This window comes from Herpailurus yagouaroundi, unplaced genomic scaffold (assembly GCF_014898765.1).
Source record: "Herpailurus yagouaroundi ecotype Mexico unplaced genomic scaffold, PumYag 77, whole genome shotgun sequence".
NCBI classification, from domain to species: Eukaryota; Metazoa; Chordata; class Mammalia; order Carnivora; family Felidae; genus Herpailurus; species Herpailurus yagouaroundi.
Genome location: NW_024412388.1, coordinates 71,527,486 through 71,546,320, shown reverse-complemented (window position 1 = coordinate 71,546,320; position 18,835 = coordinate 71,527,486). Strand labels below are relative to the sequence as shown.

General features: G+C 38.5%; 1 protein-coding gene and 1 long non-coding RNA gene across 2 annotated transcripts in view; one reads left to right on the top strand and one right to left on the bottom strand.

Moving 5' to 3' along the window:
- SAMD13 (sterile alpha motif domain containing 13) overlaps positions 1-482 on the bottom strand; it is a gene marked incomplete at its 5' end in the record, with an annotated part of 40,004 nt that extends 39,522 nt beyond the window's left edge. Inside the window, one exon of the mRNA XM_040456177.1 lies at positions 365-482. Coding sequence (XP_040312111.1) covers positions 365-482 — 118 coding nt within the window. The remainder of the gene's footprint in view (positions 1-364) is intronic.
- Positions 483-585: 103 nt separating this feature from the next.
- LOC121018584 (uncharacterized) lies at positions 586-17,575 on the top strand. The gene is made up of 3 exons (XR_005785236.1): positions 586-867; positions 16,372-16,420; positions 17,204-17,575. It is a non-coding gene; the product is annotated as an uncharacterized LOC121018584 (long non-coding RNA).
- The last annotated feature ends 1,260 nt before the right edge of the window (positions 17,576-18,835 follow it).

Here is an 18,835-nt window from a genome sequence, read left to right as displayed (position 1 = left end):
TCTTTGAGTATGGGGGCTCCCCAGGGAGCCCGTCTGTGGGAAGGGAGCGTGGGGGTGTGGCGCTCGCTGGGCGCCCAGCCGAGCCGTGCCACCACCGGGTCCCGTCCTGAGAGCTTTGCCCCGCAGCCACGGCGAACCGCAGCTCTCCGCCGGAGCCCGGCACGCTTCTCTGTCCCCAGTTCCACTCCGGGGTGACAGATTCCACGCTCATGGGTGCAACAAGCTGCAGGAGCACCGGACACACAGCAGAGACGAGGGAGGGCAGGGCGGTGTTTATTGTGGTTTTCTTCGTTTCCTTCCATCCTGGAGAGGGGAGAGGGTGGCCGCGTTCCCAGTGCCCTCGCAGCACGAGCGGATCACTTACCTCCCCGCACGGCCGGCGGCGGGAGGCTTTCCCCCGCGCAGAGCTCGGCGGCCGCCACGCGCCCAGCCCGGGTGCAGCCGGCCGGCCGAGCGCGCGGGGCACGCCGGGACTTGTAGTCCTCCGCGGGCGGGGGTCCGAGGGCTGGGGCCACCAGGAAGCGGAGAGGTCAGGAGGGGAGGGGACTAGGCGGGGGCCCTGCGAAAGCCTGGGAGGACGTTTGCTAGAACTTAAAAACCGCCAGGGAGCTGGCGGGGAGGGGAACATTCCTAGAGAGAGTTTTAAATTGGGGGTTTTCAGGCTTATACCAGTACCGCCCTGTCTTACTCGCTCACGTCCCAATGAAGTTTTAGGCTGGGTTTGGGCAGTAATGACAAGTAGACATCTCCCCGGCCAAATTCATATTATTTGGGGCCTTACGCTTCCTTCGCCCCGAACACAAACGTGGAGTTCTCTGCTTGGAGCACCTGTGCTGTCACTCACAGAATAACTCAGGGCATGCAAAGGTAGGGTGAATAAATTGCACTTTACATTTGCAGAGCACTCTGCAGTTTCCAGAGCCCCTCTCCCTTGGTTCTTTATGTTGGAATCATAAAACAACACTGAATTAGGCAGAGAAAACTTAAGATGTGGGGAGTCTTTTGTATCCGCTCTATTCATTTCCTCTTCTAACCCTGCTCTTAGCAGCTGGGAAGAGAGTGGGGAGAAGGAAGGCTGCTGGCAGATGTGGTGGGCGCAGTGAAAGACGAGCCTGCTGTGAGGGACTTTCTTGAAATAGCTGGTAAATAAATCCTCACTAAATAAGGCGATAAGTAAGACCAGAGGAACTTATGGATTGGAAGAATGGACTGGGAAAGAAAAGGCAGGTGGGATACGGATAGAGACAGAAGGGAAGACTGTGATAGAGGCTAGAGGTCATATGGAAACATGATAGTTGAATATTGGATAGGGTAGGAAGGAAATGACAGGATAAATATAGAGACTGAATAGAAGGTTGTGGTTAGACTATAGGTCTAATGAAATGAAAAAGTTGTATAAAAAAAAAAGCAAAACAATGGGATTTTAGAAACCAGATAGATCTGGCATCCTGGTGTCACTTCAGGGCTAGCTCTGTGAACTTAGGTAAGTTATTTAACATCCCAAACCCCTTTTTTTCTCATCTTTAAAATGTAAATAATAATAACTCCTACTTTGTGATGTGGTTGTGCAGATTAAAAGAGATGGGAAACATTTAGTATAGTGCCTGGCATATAATAGGACCTTTAATAAAGTGCTTATTAATAAAGTGCTTATTATATGCCAGGCACTATACTAAGTATAAATAATACTATTTATAAATACTAATCATACTATTACTACTTCCTTTTGTGGAAATACCGAAAGAAATTGGAGTAGAAGTACCAATTAGGAGGCTGTGACCATATTCTAACTTACAGGTAATGATAGCTTGAACTACAGTAATAGAAAGGAAGCGGATATGAGACACTTCCAAGGCAAACTAGACAGAGCAGTGCAATCAATTGGACGTGGGCGTGAGGGGCGGGGAAGAAAGATGGTTGTCATTTCTAGACTGAGTAGGTAAATAATGTTGTCATTCACATGAATAGGTACAACTGGTGGAAAAACAGGTTTTCGAGGAAGATGACTAGTTTGATTTTGGACATGTATAAATTGAGGCTTTCTGTGTATGAGTGACAGAATGTCAGATGGGAGTGTGGACTTGGATATTCTGTGTAGAAACGGAACTTTGAGAGTGGATGACTTAGAAGAAGGAGTTGAAGATCATTTGGAGTGGGAAAAGGAAGGGCAGCCGAGGTGGACAAGGGGAAGTGAGGAGTCAGACAGTGACACCTGGCAGGAGCTGTGGAAGGAGACTAGAGGAAGCTGCAGGAGTACAGTGACACATAAACCAAGAAAGGAAAGAGAAGTGAAGAGTTGTTCATTAACAGGTCAAACACTATAGAGAGGTAGCCAGTGACTGGGCCACTGGAATGACAGATCTAGTCTGTTGGGATGGATCTGCCTCCAGGAGCTGTTTTGGAAATTTACCAGAGTGATTTTGCTTGTCTCCTGATTGGGGAGGGAGAACGACTGGAATGTAGTCAATGGAGCCAAAGATGCTAGATATCATGCGGTGCCCAGGCTAGTACAGCACAGCAAAGAATTGTCCTGCATTCTGCGTTGCTTGACTGTTCTCCTGTTCATTTGTGTAGATGAAAAAGCTATTTATATTTACCTGAGCCTAGAATCTATTTTATATATAAACATACAGTGTTTTTCACACAGTTTTAAGATATATTGAGTTTTCCTGGAATGCAGGACGTTGAATGGCAATACAGGTTTTGGAATTTGAATCACCAATACGATTCATTTAATGGCTGTCCATTTCATGATTCTACAGATTCTACAGATGAATGCAAGCATCTGATTACTTCCTTGTGCCTTTTAGTTTAGGGATGCCTGAGTAGCTCCATAATGAATCACACATTTACTTTTTCCTTTATGTTTCAGTTAAGGGATCACTTTGACTTTTTTAAAAAATTACAAGCTTACAAGCGTAGGTAGTTTACAACCTTGCTTTCACAATGTTAAAGAGCAGATTGCCCCGTATTTGTTATTAAAAAGGGCGTTAGGTTTGATAAGGCCAAGAATCATTTATTCGGTCCATCAACAAATGTCTTTTGAATGCCTACTGTGTGCTAGGCACCTTTCTAGATACTTGATCTACATAAATAAGTGAAACAGAAAAAGTTCACTGCCCTTAGGGAGCTCACGTTCTAATGTGAGCGTGGGTGAGGCAGACAATAAATAATAAACATAAACTATGTAAGTAAATTCTATGGTATGTTAGAAAGTGTTTTGGGGGCACCTGGGTGGCTCAGTTGGTTCAGTGTCCAACTTCAGCTCAGGTCATGATCTCACAGTTCATGGGTTCAAGCTCTGTGCTGACAGCTGGAGTCTGCTTCAGATTTCTGTGTCTCTTTCTCTCTCTGCCCCTCCCCAACTCATGTTCTGTCTCTGTCTCTCAAAAAAAAAAAAATGAATAAACGTTGAAAAAATTAAAAACTTAAAAAAAATTTTTTTTAACGTTTATTTATTTTTGAGACAGAGAGAGACAGAGCTTGAATGGGGGAGGGTCAGAGAGAGAGGGAGACACAGAATCCGAAACAGGCTCCGGGCTCTGAGCTGTCAGCACAGAGCCCGACACGAGGCTTGAACCCACGGACTGCGAGATCATGACCTGAGCCGAAGTCGGACGCTTAACCAACTGAGCCACCCAGGTGCCCCAAAAATGTTTTGAAAAAATAAAGCAGGATAAAGGAGATTGGGAATACAGGAGAGTGTGGGTTGAAACGTTCAGTATAGTGATCAGGATAAATTGTGTTGAGAGGATGACATTCAAGAAAAGATCTGGAATTGGTAAGGGAATGACCTGGTGGATTTCTGAGAGAAGAACATTCCAGGGAGACAGAACAGTTAGGCATAGGCCAGAAGGTGGCTGTCTGGCTGGAGTTTTCAAGAAACAGTAAGGATGCCATTGTGGTTGGATTGGAGAGAGCCAGGGTGAGTAGGAGGAGAACTAAAGGTAACCAAGTGGTTGGGACAGGTGATGTAGGGCTTATAGGGCATTGTGGGGACTTTGGCTTTCATGCTGAATGAAATGAGCAGCTGCTCAAGAGTTTAGAACAGAGGAGTGACATAGTCAGGCATATTTTTAAAGGATTATCCTGGCTGCTCTAGATAGAGCAATGGTAGAGGCTGAAGAGACAAGGAGATATTGTAGTAATCCAGGCAAGAAGTAATAGTGGCTTGACCAGAGTCATAGCAATGAAAACTGATATGGGAGAAGAATCATGAATTCCAGAAGGCTCAGTGGTGGGGTTTCAGGGGTAGGGGAGGGCTGGAAGATGGAGACAGATTACGGGATGTTGGAACCTTGTGGGAAGGAGACTTTGGGAGAAGTCTCCTAACATTTCTTTCATTTATTTTTTTATTTCTTGAAGTTTTGCTTTACATGTTTGAATACTGTATTATTTTATATATGAAGATTCATACTAGCGATAACTTCATTGTGAGTTGTATATCCCTTGCTATTATAGGAGCACCTGGGTGTCTCAGTTGGTTAAGTGCCTGACTCCTGATTTTGGCTCAGGTCAGGGTGTCAGGGTTCCTGGTATTGAGCCCTGCTTAGGATTCTCTCTTTCCCTTCTCTGTCTAACCCTCCCCCACTCAAGCTTTCCCTCTCTCTTAAAAAAAAAAAAAAAAAAAAAAAAAAGAAGCATCTGACTTATTACCCTTTGCCATTATAGTGTCTGTCTTTGTCCCATGGAATAATTTTTAAAAAATAGTTTATTCTACTTGAAATTATTTTAATTAGATATGTTTAACCTTGTCTGTTATGTGTTACATTTTGAATGCTTATTGTTTCTTTGTTTTCTTTTTTGCTTTATAATCTGTTTTCTTTGTTTTTTTCTGTTTTTATTTTTACCTTCCTCTAGGTATTAGTTATCTTTTGCTGTGTAACAAATTACCCCCAACCCTAGCAGCTTAAAGCAGCACATGATTACCTTGTACTTTCTGTGGGTCACGAATCTTGGCATGGCTTAGCTGAGTCCTCTGCTTCAGAATTTTTACTGTTTAGTTTTCACAGGTGTTGTACCACTTTCAAGCTTAACCACATGGCTGTTGACAGGATTTAGTTCCTCATGGGCCCTAGAGAGCCTCAGTTTCCTGTCACATGGGCCTCTCCACAGGACAGCTCATGACATGGCAGCTGGCTGAATCAAAGCAAGCCATGGGAGGAAGGGCAGAGAAAGAGTGTAAGCATGACAGAAATCAGTCTTTTTATTTTATTTTATTTTTTATTTATTTTTTTTAGTTTCTTTATTTTGAGAGAGACAGAGACAGTGTGTGGGGGGGAGGGACAGAGAGAGAGAGAGAGAGAGAGAGAGAGAGAGAATCCCAAGCAGGCTCCAAGATACCAGCTACGGAGCCTGAATATGAGGCTCGAACTCACACACTGTGAGATCATGACCTGAGCCAAAACCAAGAGTCCGACACTCAATCGACTGAGCCACGCAGGCGACCCAGATATCACAGTTTTTAATAGCTTAATTCCGGAAGTGAAATCCTTCACTTGGCCACATTCTCTTTGTTAGAGATGAGTCATTATGTCTAGCCTACACATGAGGGCATGATACCAGGAGTTGGGGATCATTGGGAGCCCCTTTAGAAGGCCACCTACTATACTCTAGCAATTTAGAAGTTGTAAAGTATATTAAATAATATATTTATATTTATATTTCTCAATTTACCTTAGAAATGAATTGATGATGAAAGATGATGAAATTAATCTACTTAAACTATTTTTTATCTCTCCCCACCTTTCTGTTAGTTTGGAGAGCAAATATTGATTCTTGTCCCTGTCTATTATCATTAAAATATTATTCTTTATGTTATGTAATTTTTCTTTAAGCATTATAGAAATTATTTTTCATTTTATGACTTAGAATTTTAGTTCCCTAAATATAGTTTTATGGACGAAGAGGTTTAAAGCTCATCACTAAACCTTTTCTACCTCATGTCTTTCTCATTCATGAACTTATTATTGTTACTCATCTGTTCACTGTCTTGATTTTTTCCTGAGAGATTTTCCAGAAGCTCATAAATGTTATGTTTCTTGAATTCTCATGTATTTGAGAATTTCTTTTTCTTACCATTACATATGAAAGGTGGTTAGAAATTTTCCACCAGGTATAGAAATTTTTTCCCCTTTAATATTCATTAACCACAGTTCCATTTTCTTCTAGCATCTAATATTGTCTGATTTCTTTGTTTTTGAGGATGACTTTTTCCTTCTGCTTAGATGACTATAGGATTTTTTTTTTACAGTCCTTGAAGTTTCAGATAAAAGCTTTTATTAAATTTTCTTGGAATGCGGTGAGCCCTTTCAAAATGTAATTTTAAGATCTGCTTTATTTCAGAAAATTCTTCTATTATGTAAATTTTTTTGGTTCCATGTATTCATTCACATCTTCAAAGATAGCAGGCATTCATGTGCCGGTTCTCTATTGTTTGTTTTCTGCCTCTTCCAGCTCCTCCCTCGTCACTTTCATTCCGTGTCATTTTCCACTAAATTCTATGTGATTTTTTTCAATAGCGTGCCCTCCATATCCGATTTTCTTTAGTTTAAATTCTACTCCTGATGCTCTTAGTGTGATCTTCAGGGATTTAGTTTCTTCTCCTTGTTTATTTCCTCTGCTTTTCCAGATTTCTTTTATTTTTACTGCTGCATGGGTCCCATGCTATTTTTTTTTTCTGACTTTTCTTTTTTAATCTTTGAAGGAAATCAGTGAGATCTAGTTGATTTGCTCAAGAATAAAGTGAGTGTCTTGCTTCCCCTTCCCTTTTTGCCTGTGTACCGTTTGAATCATCTATCGAAAATGTAAACCAGAGTACTGAGTGTTGATGGTTCATAGTCTTTGGTCAGTCATTCAGTGATGGATGAGCTGGGACAGGAGGAAAATCTGCTGTGAATGAAGAGAGACAGGGAGAAAGGAAGTGGGGGAGGGGGAGGAAGAGAAAGAGATTTACTTATTTCTTTGGCTTTTTTTTCTACTTATTGCTAACATTTTTGAACAAAGTATTCAAGTGCCTTGTAATAATATAAGAGGCAATTTTTAAAACTGTTTAATATCCACATGAAAATAAAATGTCAATACCAGAGGAGAAATAAAAATGCAAATTAGTAGCTGCAGCATTCTACCAAGTTGTTAAAATGAAATTGTGACTGAATTTTTAAGCTTCCTGGCAACCAAAGCAAAAACAAACAAACAAACAAACAAATAAACAAACAAACCCCACATAATTAGATATATGGTTTTCATTGACTCTAAATGAAAACCCATGGGTTATTCAGGGGGAAAATTTTTGTGGCATTTGCTTCCAGCGGGGAAACAAAATCAAAGGGGGCAAGGTTCTTAATGAACTTGATTAGTAAATACAATAGTGGCATTCATTAAGCTATTTCTCGTAGCATTGTTTAATGAAAGATAAAAACCTGGAATCTAAACAGAGTCCAGAGAAAGTGAATTCCTCTGGTTCAAAGATAGTGGGATCCAAACCTATTTGGAAGATAAAATCTTCTCTTTGGAGAAACAAATAATGTTACTGGGTTGAAATGTGTCCCCCCAAAAGATATGTTAAAGTTCTAATACCCAGTACCTTAGAATGTGATCTTATTTGGAAATAGAGTTATTGCAGATGTAATTAGTTGAGATGAGGTCGCACTGGAGTAGGAGGTGTTCTTGTAAGGAGAAGTGAGACAGGGAGAGGAGGGTGCTATGTGAAGACAGAGGCACAGAGGGAAGATGGAGGTAGAGATTGGAGTTAAACTGCCTCAAGCTAGGAATCACCTGGGCTGCAAGAAGCTGGAAGAGGCACGGAGGACCCTGTTCTAGATGGGTCTGCCAAAACCTTGATTCAGACTCCAGCTTCCAGACTATGAGAGAATAAATTTCTGTTGTTTTAAGGGACCCGGTTTGTGGTATTTTATTACAGCAGTCTTAGGCAGCTAATACAGATAGACTGCATTTCGTTCAACGGTGTTTTATAAACATTAGTTCTCCCAACCAAGATTTGGTATTGGGCAATTTGAGATTGGATATCGACATTTGGTGTTAGACAGTAGAAAGTTTGTTAAGAGACTCAAGGAAGTTTTATGTGCTGATATTGAGGATAGGTCTATATGCTTTAAATGAAAAACTTGTAAATGTTGGTAAGGTAAACATTCCTTGTGAACATTCTTATACCTGAAATTCACACCTAGAGTGCTACCCATAACACCTATCTGTATGAAGGGTCAAATGTACACTTGAAAACAAATCCACGTGTTTTTTTAAATTTGTTTTTGTTTTTAACAATGTGGGATCTGTTTTATCACATGAAATAAAGAAACAATTGCTGAGATGATTTAGTCTAGAAAGTTTATAAAACAGGTAATACCAGTCCCTTACTGTAAGAATTGGACTGACACATGATCACAAGCCGTATCAGTTAGAAAATGTAGGATAGCAGGTGGCTGGGTGGCTCAGTCGGTTAAGCATCTGACTCTTGATTTCGGCTCAGGTCATGATCTTATGGTTTGTGAGTTTGAGGCCTGCATCAGGTTCTGCACTGACAACGTGGAGCCTGCTTCGGATTCTCTCTCTCCCTCTCTCTCTCTCTGCCCTTCCCCTGATTGCTCTCTCTCTCTCCCAAAATAAATAAAAATAAACTTTTCAAAAGAGAAAGAAAATGCAGGATAATTTTAGCATAATTGATAAGCCAGGATTTATAACAATTGAGTAGATAGTAGATCAAATTGTTGTTGAAACTACCTCTAATTATGAAAACTCATCATTGCAATACAGGATACCTGCCCCCACATTCCCTACATATGTCCCTCCATAGTGGAAAGGATGTATATACAGACTTTCCGAAAATTGTCTTCCTTACTTTCTTATTTCTTCCTGCCCAGAGATTTTTTATTCCCAGGCAGATGGTATTAAGAAGCAAAAGTTTGTATAGTCTCATCTCCTTATCTAAAGGTCAAACTTTTGGACATTCTCCAAAACACAGCAGCAGTCTAGAGATATGGAAAGGAGGGGGTAGGTCATGAGAGTTAGAAATAATCTTAAACTCCTGAATTAAAATCAGGAAGTTTGCAGTAGAGATATGGCCAGCTGGAGACAGACTCAGTGACAGGACAGACACACTAAACAGCAGAGTTAGGGTGATTGGTTTACCTACAGTAGTGGGGGTTATATAGTGGTATCTGGGCCCAATGTGATAGCTGGACACAATTAAATATCTAGGGGCAGGGAAGGATCCAGTATTAAGTTTCTTATATCCTAAGGTATAAGCAATTTGAAATAATAAAATTATTAAGTAAAAATATACAGAGGACTTCTCTTACTCTGAAGCACTTAACATAAGTGATAAAATATATAAATCATCTTTTAAATGCATGAATAAATTTAAAAGTAAAATGAATGTTTAATATGGTAAAATAAGTTATGAATGAAATAAAAACTGAGGAAAGAGAAAGAGACCATAAAAATATCCATCACATGTGAAAAAGAACAAAATAGAACTTCTAGAAATGAAAGATGAAAAGATTGAAATTAAAAACCCAGTGGAAGAATTTAGAGTGGAGGAAACCATAGACAGAGAATTAGGGAGTGGGAAGCATAGACTGGAAAACCTTACACAAAATGCAGCATAGAATCTGTAGAGGTTTACCATGTCCCTGTATTCTCAGCATAGAGAGATAATCACTAGAAAATATGACAGAGAGGTTGAGTCATGGAGGATAGAAGGAGAAGGCTCAGTATGCCTGTAATCAGAATTTCAGGAGATAATAGAGAAGAGGACAAAGCAATATTTGAGGACTCAGTAAACGAGGCATGTATAGAACTGATGAAAGATAGTAACCTCAGATTCTAAAACCCAAAGGACCCTCAGACATAAACTTAAACAGATGCAGACACATACACACCTAAACACATTGTTGTAAACCTTCAGAATGCCAGAGACAAAGAGAAGATACTAAAATTAGCCAAAACCCCCAAAATACAGATTACTTGTAAAGGAATGACAATGAGACAGGTGAATTCTGAGCAGCAAAAATGGGACAAAAGATTGTGGGAAAATATTTTAAATGTGCTGAGGGATAGTAACTGAAAGAGAATTATTTACCCATTAAAACTACCTGTCAGAATAAGTTATTAGGCTGTGGTAACAAATTAACTCTGAAACCTCTGTGGCTTAACATAATCAAAGTTTATCTCTTGTGCTTTGCATCAAGGATAGGTCAGAGGGTGCCCTGCTCCGCCTGGTCACTCAGGGACCCAGGCCAAAAGAAGCTCTGATCTTTCTAGCTGCATCTCCCAGAATTACATGAGCTATCAGGTCATTTCAGGAGGGAAAGAGGGACATAGAGGAACACAGATTTCAAAGACCTTTTTCTAGAAGGGAAACATGTTACTTCTCCTCGTGGTCCTTTGGCCAGAATAAGTCCCAAGTCCCAAACTAACTGCAAGAGAGAGTGAGAAATGAAGAGAATCACGTGGATATTTTAGTAAATACTAACTTTCTCTGCTGCAACTGTTTTTCAAAATGGGGATAAAATAGAAGTAGTCTAGATAAACAAACACTGGGAAAAATTAACATCAATAACCTCTTAATAAAAGAACTTCCAAGGATGTCTTCAAGAAGAAGGAGAATGAGGGGCATCTGGCTGGCTCAGTCGGTAGAGTATAGGACTCTCGATCTCAGGGTTGTAAGTCTGAGCCTCATGTTGGGTGTAGAGATCACTTTAAAAACAATCTTAAAAAGAAATAAAAAAAAAAAAGAAGTAGGAAAATGATCTAGAAGGGAAGTTTGAGTGACAAAAACTAATGTCAAGTAAAGGAAAAGGCAAATGGTTGCGTCAACCTGAACAATACAAAAAATACAAATAATAAATAATAAAGTACAGCTTGTAGAATTAAAAAATAATGGCTTTTAAGATGGAGTGATGATAAGAGTTAAAACATTCTCAGGTCATTATGTATTTGGGAAGGTTGTAAAGATAACAAGTACTGACTTTGTTAGGTTAAGTATGCATACTCTGATTTCAAAGGAACTAGTTAATGAACAAAGATAAAGTTTATAATTCCAAAACTAGAGAAGGGAAAATTTTGGAACTAAGAAATTGAATCCATTAAAACAAGACAAGAAGGAGAAAAAAGCAACAGAGAAGTCAGAACAAAAATTTTAAACTGGATAGTTTAAAAATTGGTGATAGAGGCGCGTCTGGGTGGTTCAGTCCTTTGAGCAGCTCAGGTCATGATTTTACCCTTGGTGGGATCGAGCCCTGCGTCTGGCTGTGCATTGACATCTTGGAGCCTGCTTGGGATTCTCTCTCTCTCTTTCTCTCTGCCCTTCCTCCCACCCCCACCCCCACCAGCTCACGTTCTCTCTCTCTCTTAAAATAAATAAACATCAAATGTTCAAAAAAAAACTGATGATAGAGATAAATTAAAATTATCAATATCATTGAGGAGGGCACTTGTTGGGATGAGCATTGGGTGTTGTATATAAGCGATGAATCATAAGAATCTACCCCCAAAACCAAGAGCACACTGTATACACTGAATGTTAGCCAGCTTGACAATAAATTATATTAATAAAATAAAATAAAATACATCAATAAAAATAAATGGACTAAACTTCCCGTTGAAAGTGAGATTGTGAGATTGAATTAAAAAGTTAAATCTATGTATATGCTGGTTACAGAGACATGCCTAAAATGTAAATAAAGAACAGCTGAAAGTAAAAGGACAGAAAAATATATTTTAGGCAAATATTAACCAAAAGAGTTGCAGTTTATATATCATATAAAATAGACTTTAGGGCAAAAAACTTGATAGACAAAGGAGATCATTCAGTGATTATAACAGACTTGATTATAATCAAGTGATTATAATCAGTGATTATCCACTAGGAGGATAAAATGACTCTATTTTTACATACCTGATAGTGTGGCTTCAATATCATAAAAGGAAATGTGACATAATTACAAAGAGAAATTGCCAAATTCTCCACTATAAGGAATCATTTAAATGTATCTCTCTCAGTGACTGATAGATAAAATATTCCAAAAAGCATTAAAGATATGATTAGGTGATACAGAGTGCTTGACCTAATGAATATATAGAATTTTGCAGTCTAAATTAAAGTATACAAATTAGTTTGGGTCATGCATGGGATGCTATAATAATTTGTCATGAATTAGGCCATAAAACAAATCTCAACCAATTTTAAGGAATGGACTTTTAAAAAATTATATTTTATGACTAAAATTCATTAATATAGATATTAACTGAAAGATAATGTTAGAAAACATTCATTTAGAAAATTGAAAAATACACTTCCAAATAACTCATCAACCAAGGAGTAAATCACAGTGGAAAACAGAACATCTCTAGAATTAAATAATAATAAAACCAAAAACTTCACCAACTTTACTAAATCTTAAATGCAGTTTAACAAGGCTGAGAGAGAAATTTAAGCCATAAAGTCTTATATTAAAAACTAAGAAAGCCTTAAAATTATTGAACTAAGCATCCATGAGAAATTATAAAAAGAACAATAGAATGAATTTAAAGAGAACAGAAGAAAGGAAATAATAAGGATGAGCCCAGAAATTAATGTAATAGAAAACAAAGATAAAATAAGGCAAATGCTGAAAATTAGGTTTTTGAAGAGGTGAATAAAATAAACCTCTAATTTAACTGATTTAGGGGAAAAAAAGAGAAGGCAGAAATAAGCAATTTTAGGAATTTTAAAAATGCAGAGATACAAAAAAATGTAAAGTAAAAACAATTTGATGCCATATTTGAATATTAAGACAAAAATATCATATTACTAGAAAATGCAGCTTACCAAAACTGACTCAGGAAAAAAATAGTAACTCTGAATATTTTGAAGGCCCTTAAAGGTATTGGTTCAACAATTTTGAAATCTTACCACAAAGAAAAGACTAGGCCCAGGTGGCTTCATAGCCATATATAGATAAATATGTTCATACATATATAATGTTCATATATATTTGTTCATATATATAGTTTATATATAACACATTCTTTCAAAAGAAAAAAGCCTATGTATTTTATGTAATAAAATATACAAAAATAATATAAAAGAGGAAAATTACAAATGAGCCTCATTCATGAACATAGATGCAAAACTCTGCAAAAACAGTTTAAAAAAACTTGACAATGCATGAAAGATAATACATTATGGCAAATTGAGTTTATTCTTAGAACACAGAATAGTTTAACTTTAGAGGCACCTGGGTGGCTCAGTTTGTTAAGTGTCCAACTTTGGTTCAGGTCATGATCTCACGGTTTGTGGATTTGACTCCTACATCAGGCTCTGTGCCTGATAGCTCAGAGCCTAAAGCCTGCTTCGGATTCTGTCTTTCTCTCTCTCTCTCTCTGCCCTGCCCCTGCTCATTCTCTGTCTCTGTCTCTCTTTCTCTCTCTCTCTCAAAAATAAATAAGCATTTTTTAAAAATTAAAAAAAGAATAGTTTAACTTTAGAAAATCAATTAATGTAATTCACCAAATTATAGTTAGTGAAGAATAAGCACATACTATACTCATCTCAGTAGGTTGCAAACAAATCATTGTATAAAATTTAATATTTATTCATGTTAAGACAATCAATCAAACAAAAACTCTTAGTAAACTAGAAATAGAAATTGCATTCTTTGAGTTGATAAAAAGTATTTGCCAAAGACTCACAACAATTTTACTCACTGGTGAAAAGTTAGAAGCATTCCTTTAGAAATCAGTAAGAAGTCAAGAATGCCTGTTAATGTTACATCTAGCCAACACATACTGGAAGTCGTAGCCATTCAGTTAGTAAAGAAAAAGAGTAACAAGTTTTTTAAAAATTGTCATTACTTAAAAGATGATATGATTAGTCAAATAGAAAAATTAAAAAAACCTATGTAAAATTATTAAAATTAATAATATAACTTGATAGATATGAGTTAAATATCAATTACCATCAAAAAAGTAAGAAAATGTACTTTGAAAAATGTATCATTTGCAAGTACAACAAAAATGCAGTATACTGGGAATAGATCTCACCGATTATGTGCAAGACCTTTATAAAAACATCATATAACTTTATTGAAAGACATTTAGAGAATGTCTAAATTAATAGAGATATATCATGTTCATGAATAAGAGTATTCATTATTGTAAAGACTTCAAGTCTGCCACAATTAATGTAGTCACAGTGAAGTTGCAATAAAAATCTCAATAGGGTGTTTTAAAGAAGTTGAGCTGATTCTAAAATGTATAGGAACACAAAGGGTAAACAATATCTAGATACTCCGAAAGAAGAACAAGGATAGTAGGGATGCCTGGGTGGCTCAGGCTGTTTGGCATCCAACTCCATCTCAAGTTGTGATCTCCCAGTTTGTGAGTTCAAGCCCCGCTTTGGGATCTGTGATGATAGCTCAGAGGCTGGAGCCTGCTTCGGACTGTCTGTCTTCTCTCTCTGCCCCTCCCCTGCTCATGCTCTGTTTTTCTCTCTCAAAAAATAAATAAAAACGTTATTAAAAAAAAAAAAAGAACAAGGCCAGTAGAAATTTGTCTTACCAAATGGCAAGATATATTATAGAGGTAATGCATGAAGAAACTGTGATGTTGGCATAAGGAGAAATAAATTGACTAATAGAATATACGCGGAAGCCCAGAAACAGACGTGGCATATGAGGAACTTGATATACAATGTGAATGGCACAATGGTAAGTATAATTGGCTTTGGGACAATTGGTTTTCCAAGTGATGGAAAATGCAACTGGATCTTTGCCTCACATCATATTATAAATATCGATTTCAGGTGGATTAAAAACATAAATGTTATAGGAAAAACTTTAAAATTTTTGGAAGAAAATATAGGAGATGTTCCTTTTGCCAACAGGATAAGAAAGAATTTTCTAAAGACACAAAAATACAATTTATTAAGAAAAATATTGAAGAAATTTGAGCACAGAGTAGAAACTTTGATTCATGAGAACATAACATAAATGGGGAGAAAGTATTTGTAGTACATTGAATTGACAAAATACTAATATCCAGATGAATAAAGAGTGATTAAAGAATTTTAAGAAAAAAGCTAGCAACCAAATAGAAAAACAAGCATTTCCCATAAGAGGAAACCCATGTGGCCAAGGAATATATTAAAATATTCAATCTCAATATTAGGACAATAGAAATCCAAATTCTGAGCTATGGTTTCACACCCACCAGGTTGGAAGAATTTTCAAAGTCTCAGCAGGCTGTGTTCTCAGGTGTGGAGCAATCAGGACTCTTACTTTCATAGTGTGATTAATTTGGAAAAGAATTTAGCATTTTGAAGTAAAATTGAAAAACCATATACCCTATTATTCAGCAGTTCCACACCTAGGTTTATCCCAGTGGTAGACAGAATAATTCACACCCTCCCATCCCCACATCCTAATCCCCAGAACTTGTGGATGTGTTTGGTTCCATGGCAAAGAAGTGTGGAGGTGGCAGATAGAATTAAGATTGCTAATCAGTTGATCTGTAAATGAGGAGAGTATCCTAGATTATGCAGGAAGACACAATAATCACAAAAGTTCTTAAAAGTGGAAGAGGGAGACAGAAAAATCAGAACCAAAGAGATAGCATTATAAGAAATTCTTGATCAGTTGTTGCTAGCTTTGAAGATGGAGAGGGCTATGAACCAAGGAATATGGGAAGTATCTAGAAGCCAGAAAATGCAAGAAAACAGATTCTCCCCTAGATCCTTCCAGAAAAGAATGCAGCCCTGCTGATACCTTGATTTTAGCCCAGTGAGACTTATTGCAGACTTCTGATGTCCAGCACCAGAAGGTAAGAAGTTTGTGTTGTGGTAAGCCGCTGCACAACTAAATTTGAGGTAATTTGTTACAACAGCAATAGGAATCGTGTAGGACTCTAGAGAAAACTGTTGCACAATGGCGACAGGTGACCAGTGCCAGGTTATATATACCAGCATTGGTCAACAACACAAAAAATGGAAAATAACCCAAATCTTCATGGTTAGGAGAGTAGATCCAGAAATAACTATGGAATAGGAATGCAATGGAATAATGTACATCGGAGAAATGAATAAACCACAGGCATATGGACAACATGATATTAAGGGAAAAAGCAAGTTACAGGCAAATAAATAAATACATTGGAATGTCATTTATACAAAATTCAAAAAATGAAAATCCCAATATGTTGATTAAAGATACATAATGGTACATACTATATACATAAAAGGGAAGGAATGGCAAATACAATTTAGGGCTGCGGTTGCCTCTGGTGGGGAAGGCAGGGTGCGCAGATTAGAGAGGGGCATTGCCTTAATCATCTGGGTTGCTATAATATCATAAATAAATCATTTATTTCTCACAGTTCTGAAGACTGGAAATCCAAGATCAAGAGCCAGCAGATTTGGTGTTTGGTGAGTGTCCATCCTGGTTCATAGAACTTTTACAGTGTCCTTCCATGGTGGAAGGGACAGAGAGCCCTCTTGAGCCTCTTTTATAAGGACACTGATCTCATTCATGAAATCTTCACCCTCGTGACCTAATCACCTCCCAAAGCCTCTACCTTCAGTAGATTACCATCACCTTTGAGGTTAGAATTTCAGCATATGAATCTGGAGGGGCATAAACATTTGGATCATTGCAGGCATATGGGGAGCTTCAGTAGCATTGGCAATGCTCCAGAATAGTGATTTTAATGGGTTTATTGTTATGCTTTGTAATGTACATGTATTTCATGTATGTTATTAGCAAGCACCAAATATTTTATAGTGTAAGAAATAGAGGGGAATAGGGGCACCTGGGTGGCTCAGTTGGTTGAGCATCCCACTTCAGCTCAGGTCATGATCTCACAGTTTGTGAGTTTGAGCCCACCATCGGGTTCTCTGCTGTCAGCATGGAGCCTGGAGCCTGCTTTGGATCCTCTGTCCCCTTCTCTGCCTGCCCCTCCCCTGCTCACTCTCTCTCAAAATAAATAAGTAAACTTAAAAAAAAAAGAAATAGGAATAAAAAGAAAAAAATGTAACTATGATAGGTTTGTAGCTTGTCTTACAGTGTTTGAAATAATTAACTGAGCTGAGGCATTACAGTTGATCCTGATGCTCAAATGACTATTAAGTATGTTATTTTTACATACACTCAGTAATTGGGAATTACTATGAGCCCATGTGGCTTAATTGACAGCTGATTTCTGTTCATAGAGTCAAAGCCAAGAAGTCAAGAAAGGTGGCCATCTCACGGAGATTGTCTTAGAGGGCCAGCAGCCTTCACAGCACCAACTCCACTCCTCAGTACTGGTCAACATTAATGAGTGATGCTCTTTCCAGGCACTGCTCCAACCGCGTACGTAATCCTCACAGCATCCCATTGAGACAGGTACCATTGTTGATCCCATGTCACAGATGGACAAACTGAGGTCCAAGGTGGTTAAATACTTGACCCAGGATCACCCAGCTAGGAAATGACAGTCTTGATTTAAACACAAACAGTTCTATGCTCTTATCCATCAGTCTATATGGCATCTCAATTGTTTTCAACTTTATTGTAAATAAAATTTACCTTGAAGCACTGGGTTCTTCTGACATAGTTGCTTTGAAGTTGGTCTTCAGATCTTGTATTTTTAATTTAATTTTATTTTTTTGGAAAGAGAGAGAGAAAGAGAGAGGGAGAGAGAGAGAGAGAGAGACAGAGTGGAGGGGGAAGGAGAGAGAAAGAATCTTAAGCAGGCTCCACCCCCAGCTCTGATCCCACCATTCTGGGGTCATGACCTGAGCTGAAATCAAGAGTTGGACGCTTGCTCAACCAACTGAGCCACCCAGGCTCCCCTGAAGTTGGTCTTCAAATGAGCCCTGGAATTCACATTGTCAGCTGGTAGCTTAAGCATTTGCCACTAGTTTGACTTCTTTCCAATTTACCCCTCCCGTGAATCTGATCATACCTCTCCCCTGCTTGAATTTTTTCCATGTCTCTCCTCAGCATTAACACTCAAGTTCAACCCTTTTAGTTTAGCATACAAGGCTCTTCAGACTCTGGCCCCAGCCTTGCCCTTTTTGTGTCACAGCCATCCATTCTCCTCAACCCTTTCTTTACTTCCATGGTATGGTCCTTCTTCCAAAACCATGTACAATGGCCTTCCACACCTCCATGCCTTAATACTTGCTGCTTTCTCTGCCCAGAAATGATCAGCCTGTCTTCTTCATCTAGGTAACTCCTACCCATTTTTCAAAATTCTGAAAGTTCACTTTACACCTTCACTCAGTATTGATTTAGAAGCCTCTCCTCTGCTCTTCTGTAACAGCCCACGCTTTCTTATGTCTTGGAGCTAACGGCACTACCGTGTAACCTTCAGTGTATTCAGATATCCCCTCCATTAACAGTCTCAATAATAATAATAACGGTCACTTAAGGAGCATTCTAAGCGATGGCATCCCTTAGGTCCTATTGCCAATCCAACTCCAAAAGGCACCTATTGTCAGCTGCGTTTTAAGGTTGAAGACAGTGAAGTTTAGAGAGTGAGGTAGTAAGTCTGTGGTCCTACCATTTTAATGGTGGCATCACACTCACATCTGGCTCCGTTAATGTCTTGTTTGAGTCCATCTCTCCCGCACCTGTCATTAGTAGTGACATTTTCCTGGTTAGATGGATGTGGATAGATGGATGGCCTGGGATGCCATAAATCCAGGTTTCGAAAGAAAGAAAAAGAAAGCCAAATTTGAAGTCAGGATGAACACTCACGCTTGGGTTCTGCCTCTGCCTCTATCTAGCTGCTAAAATAGGACAGCTCTCGAATGATAAGTATGTCTAGAGGTGATTAGTATGGCAAGTGGACTTCT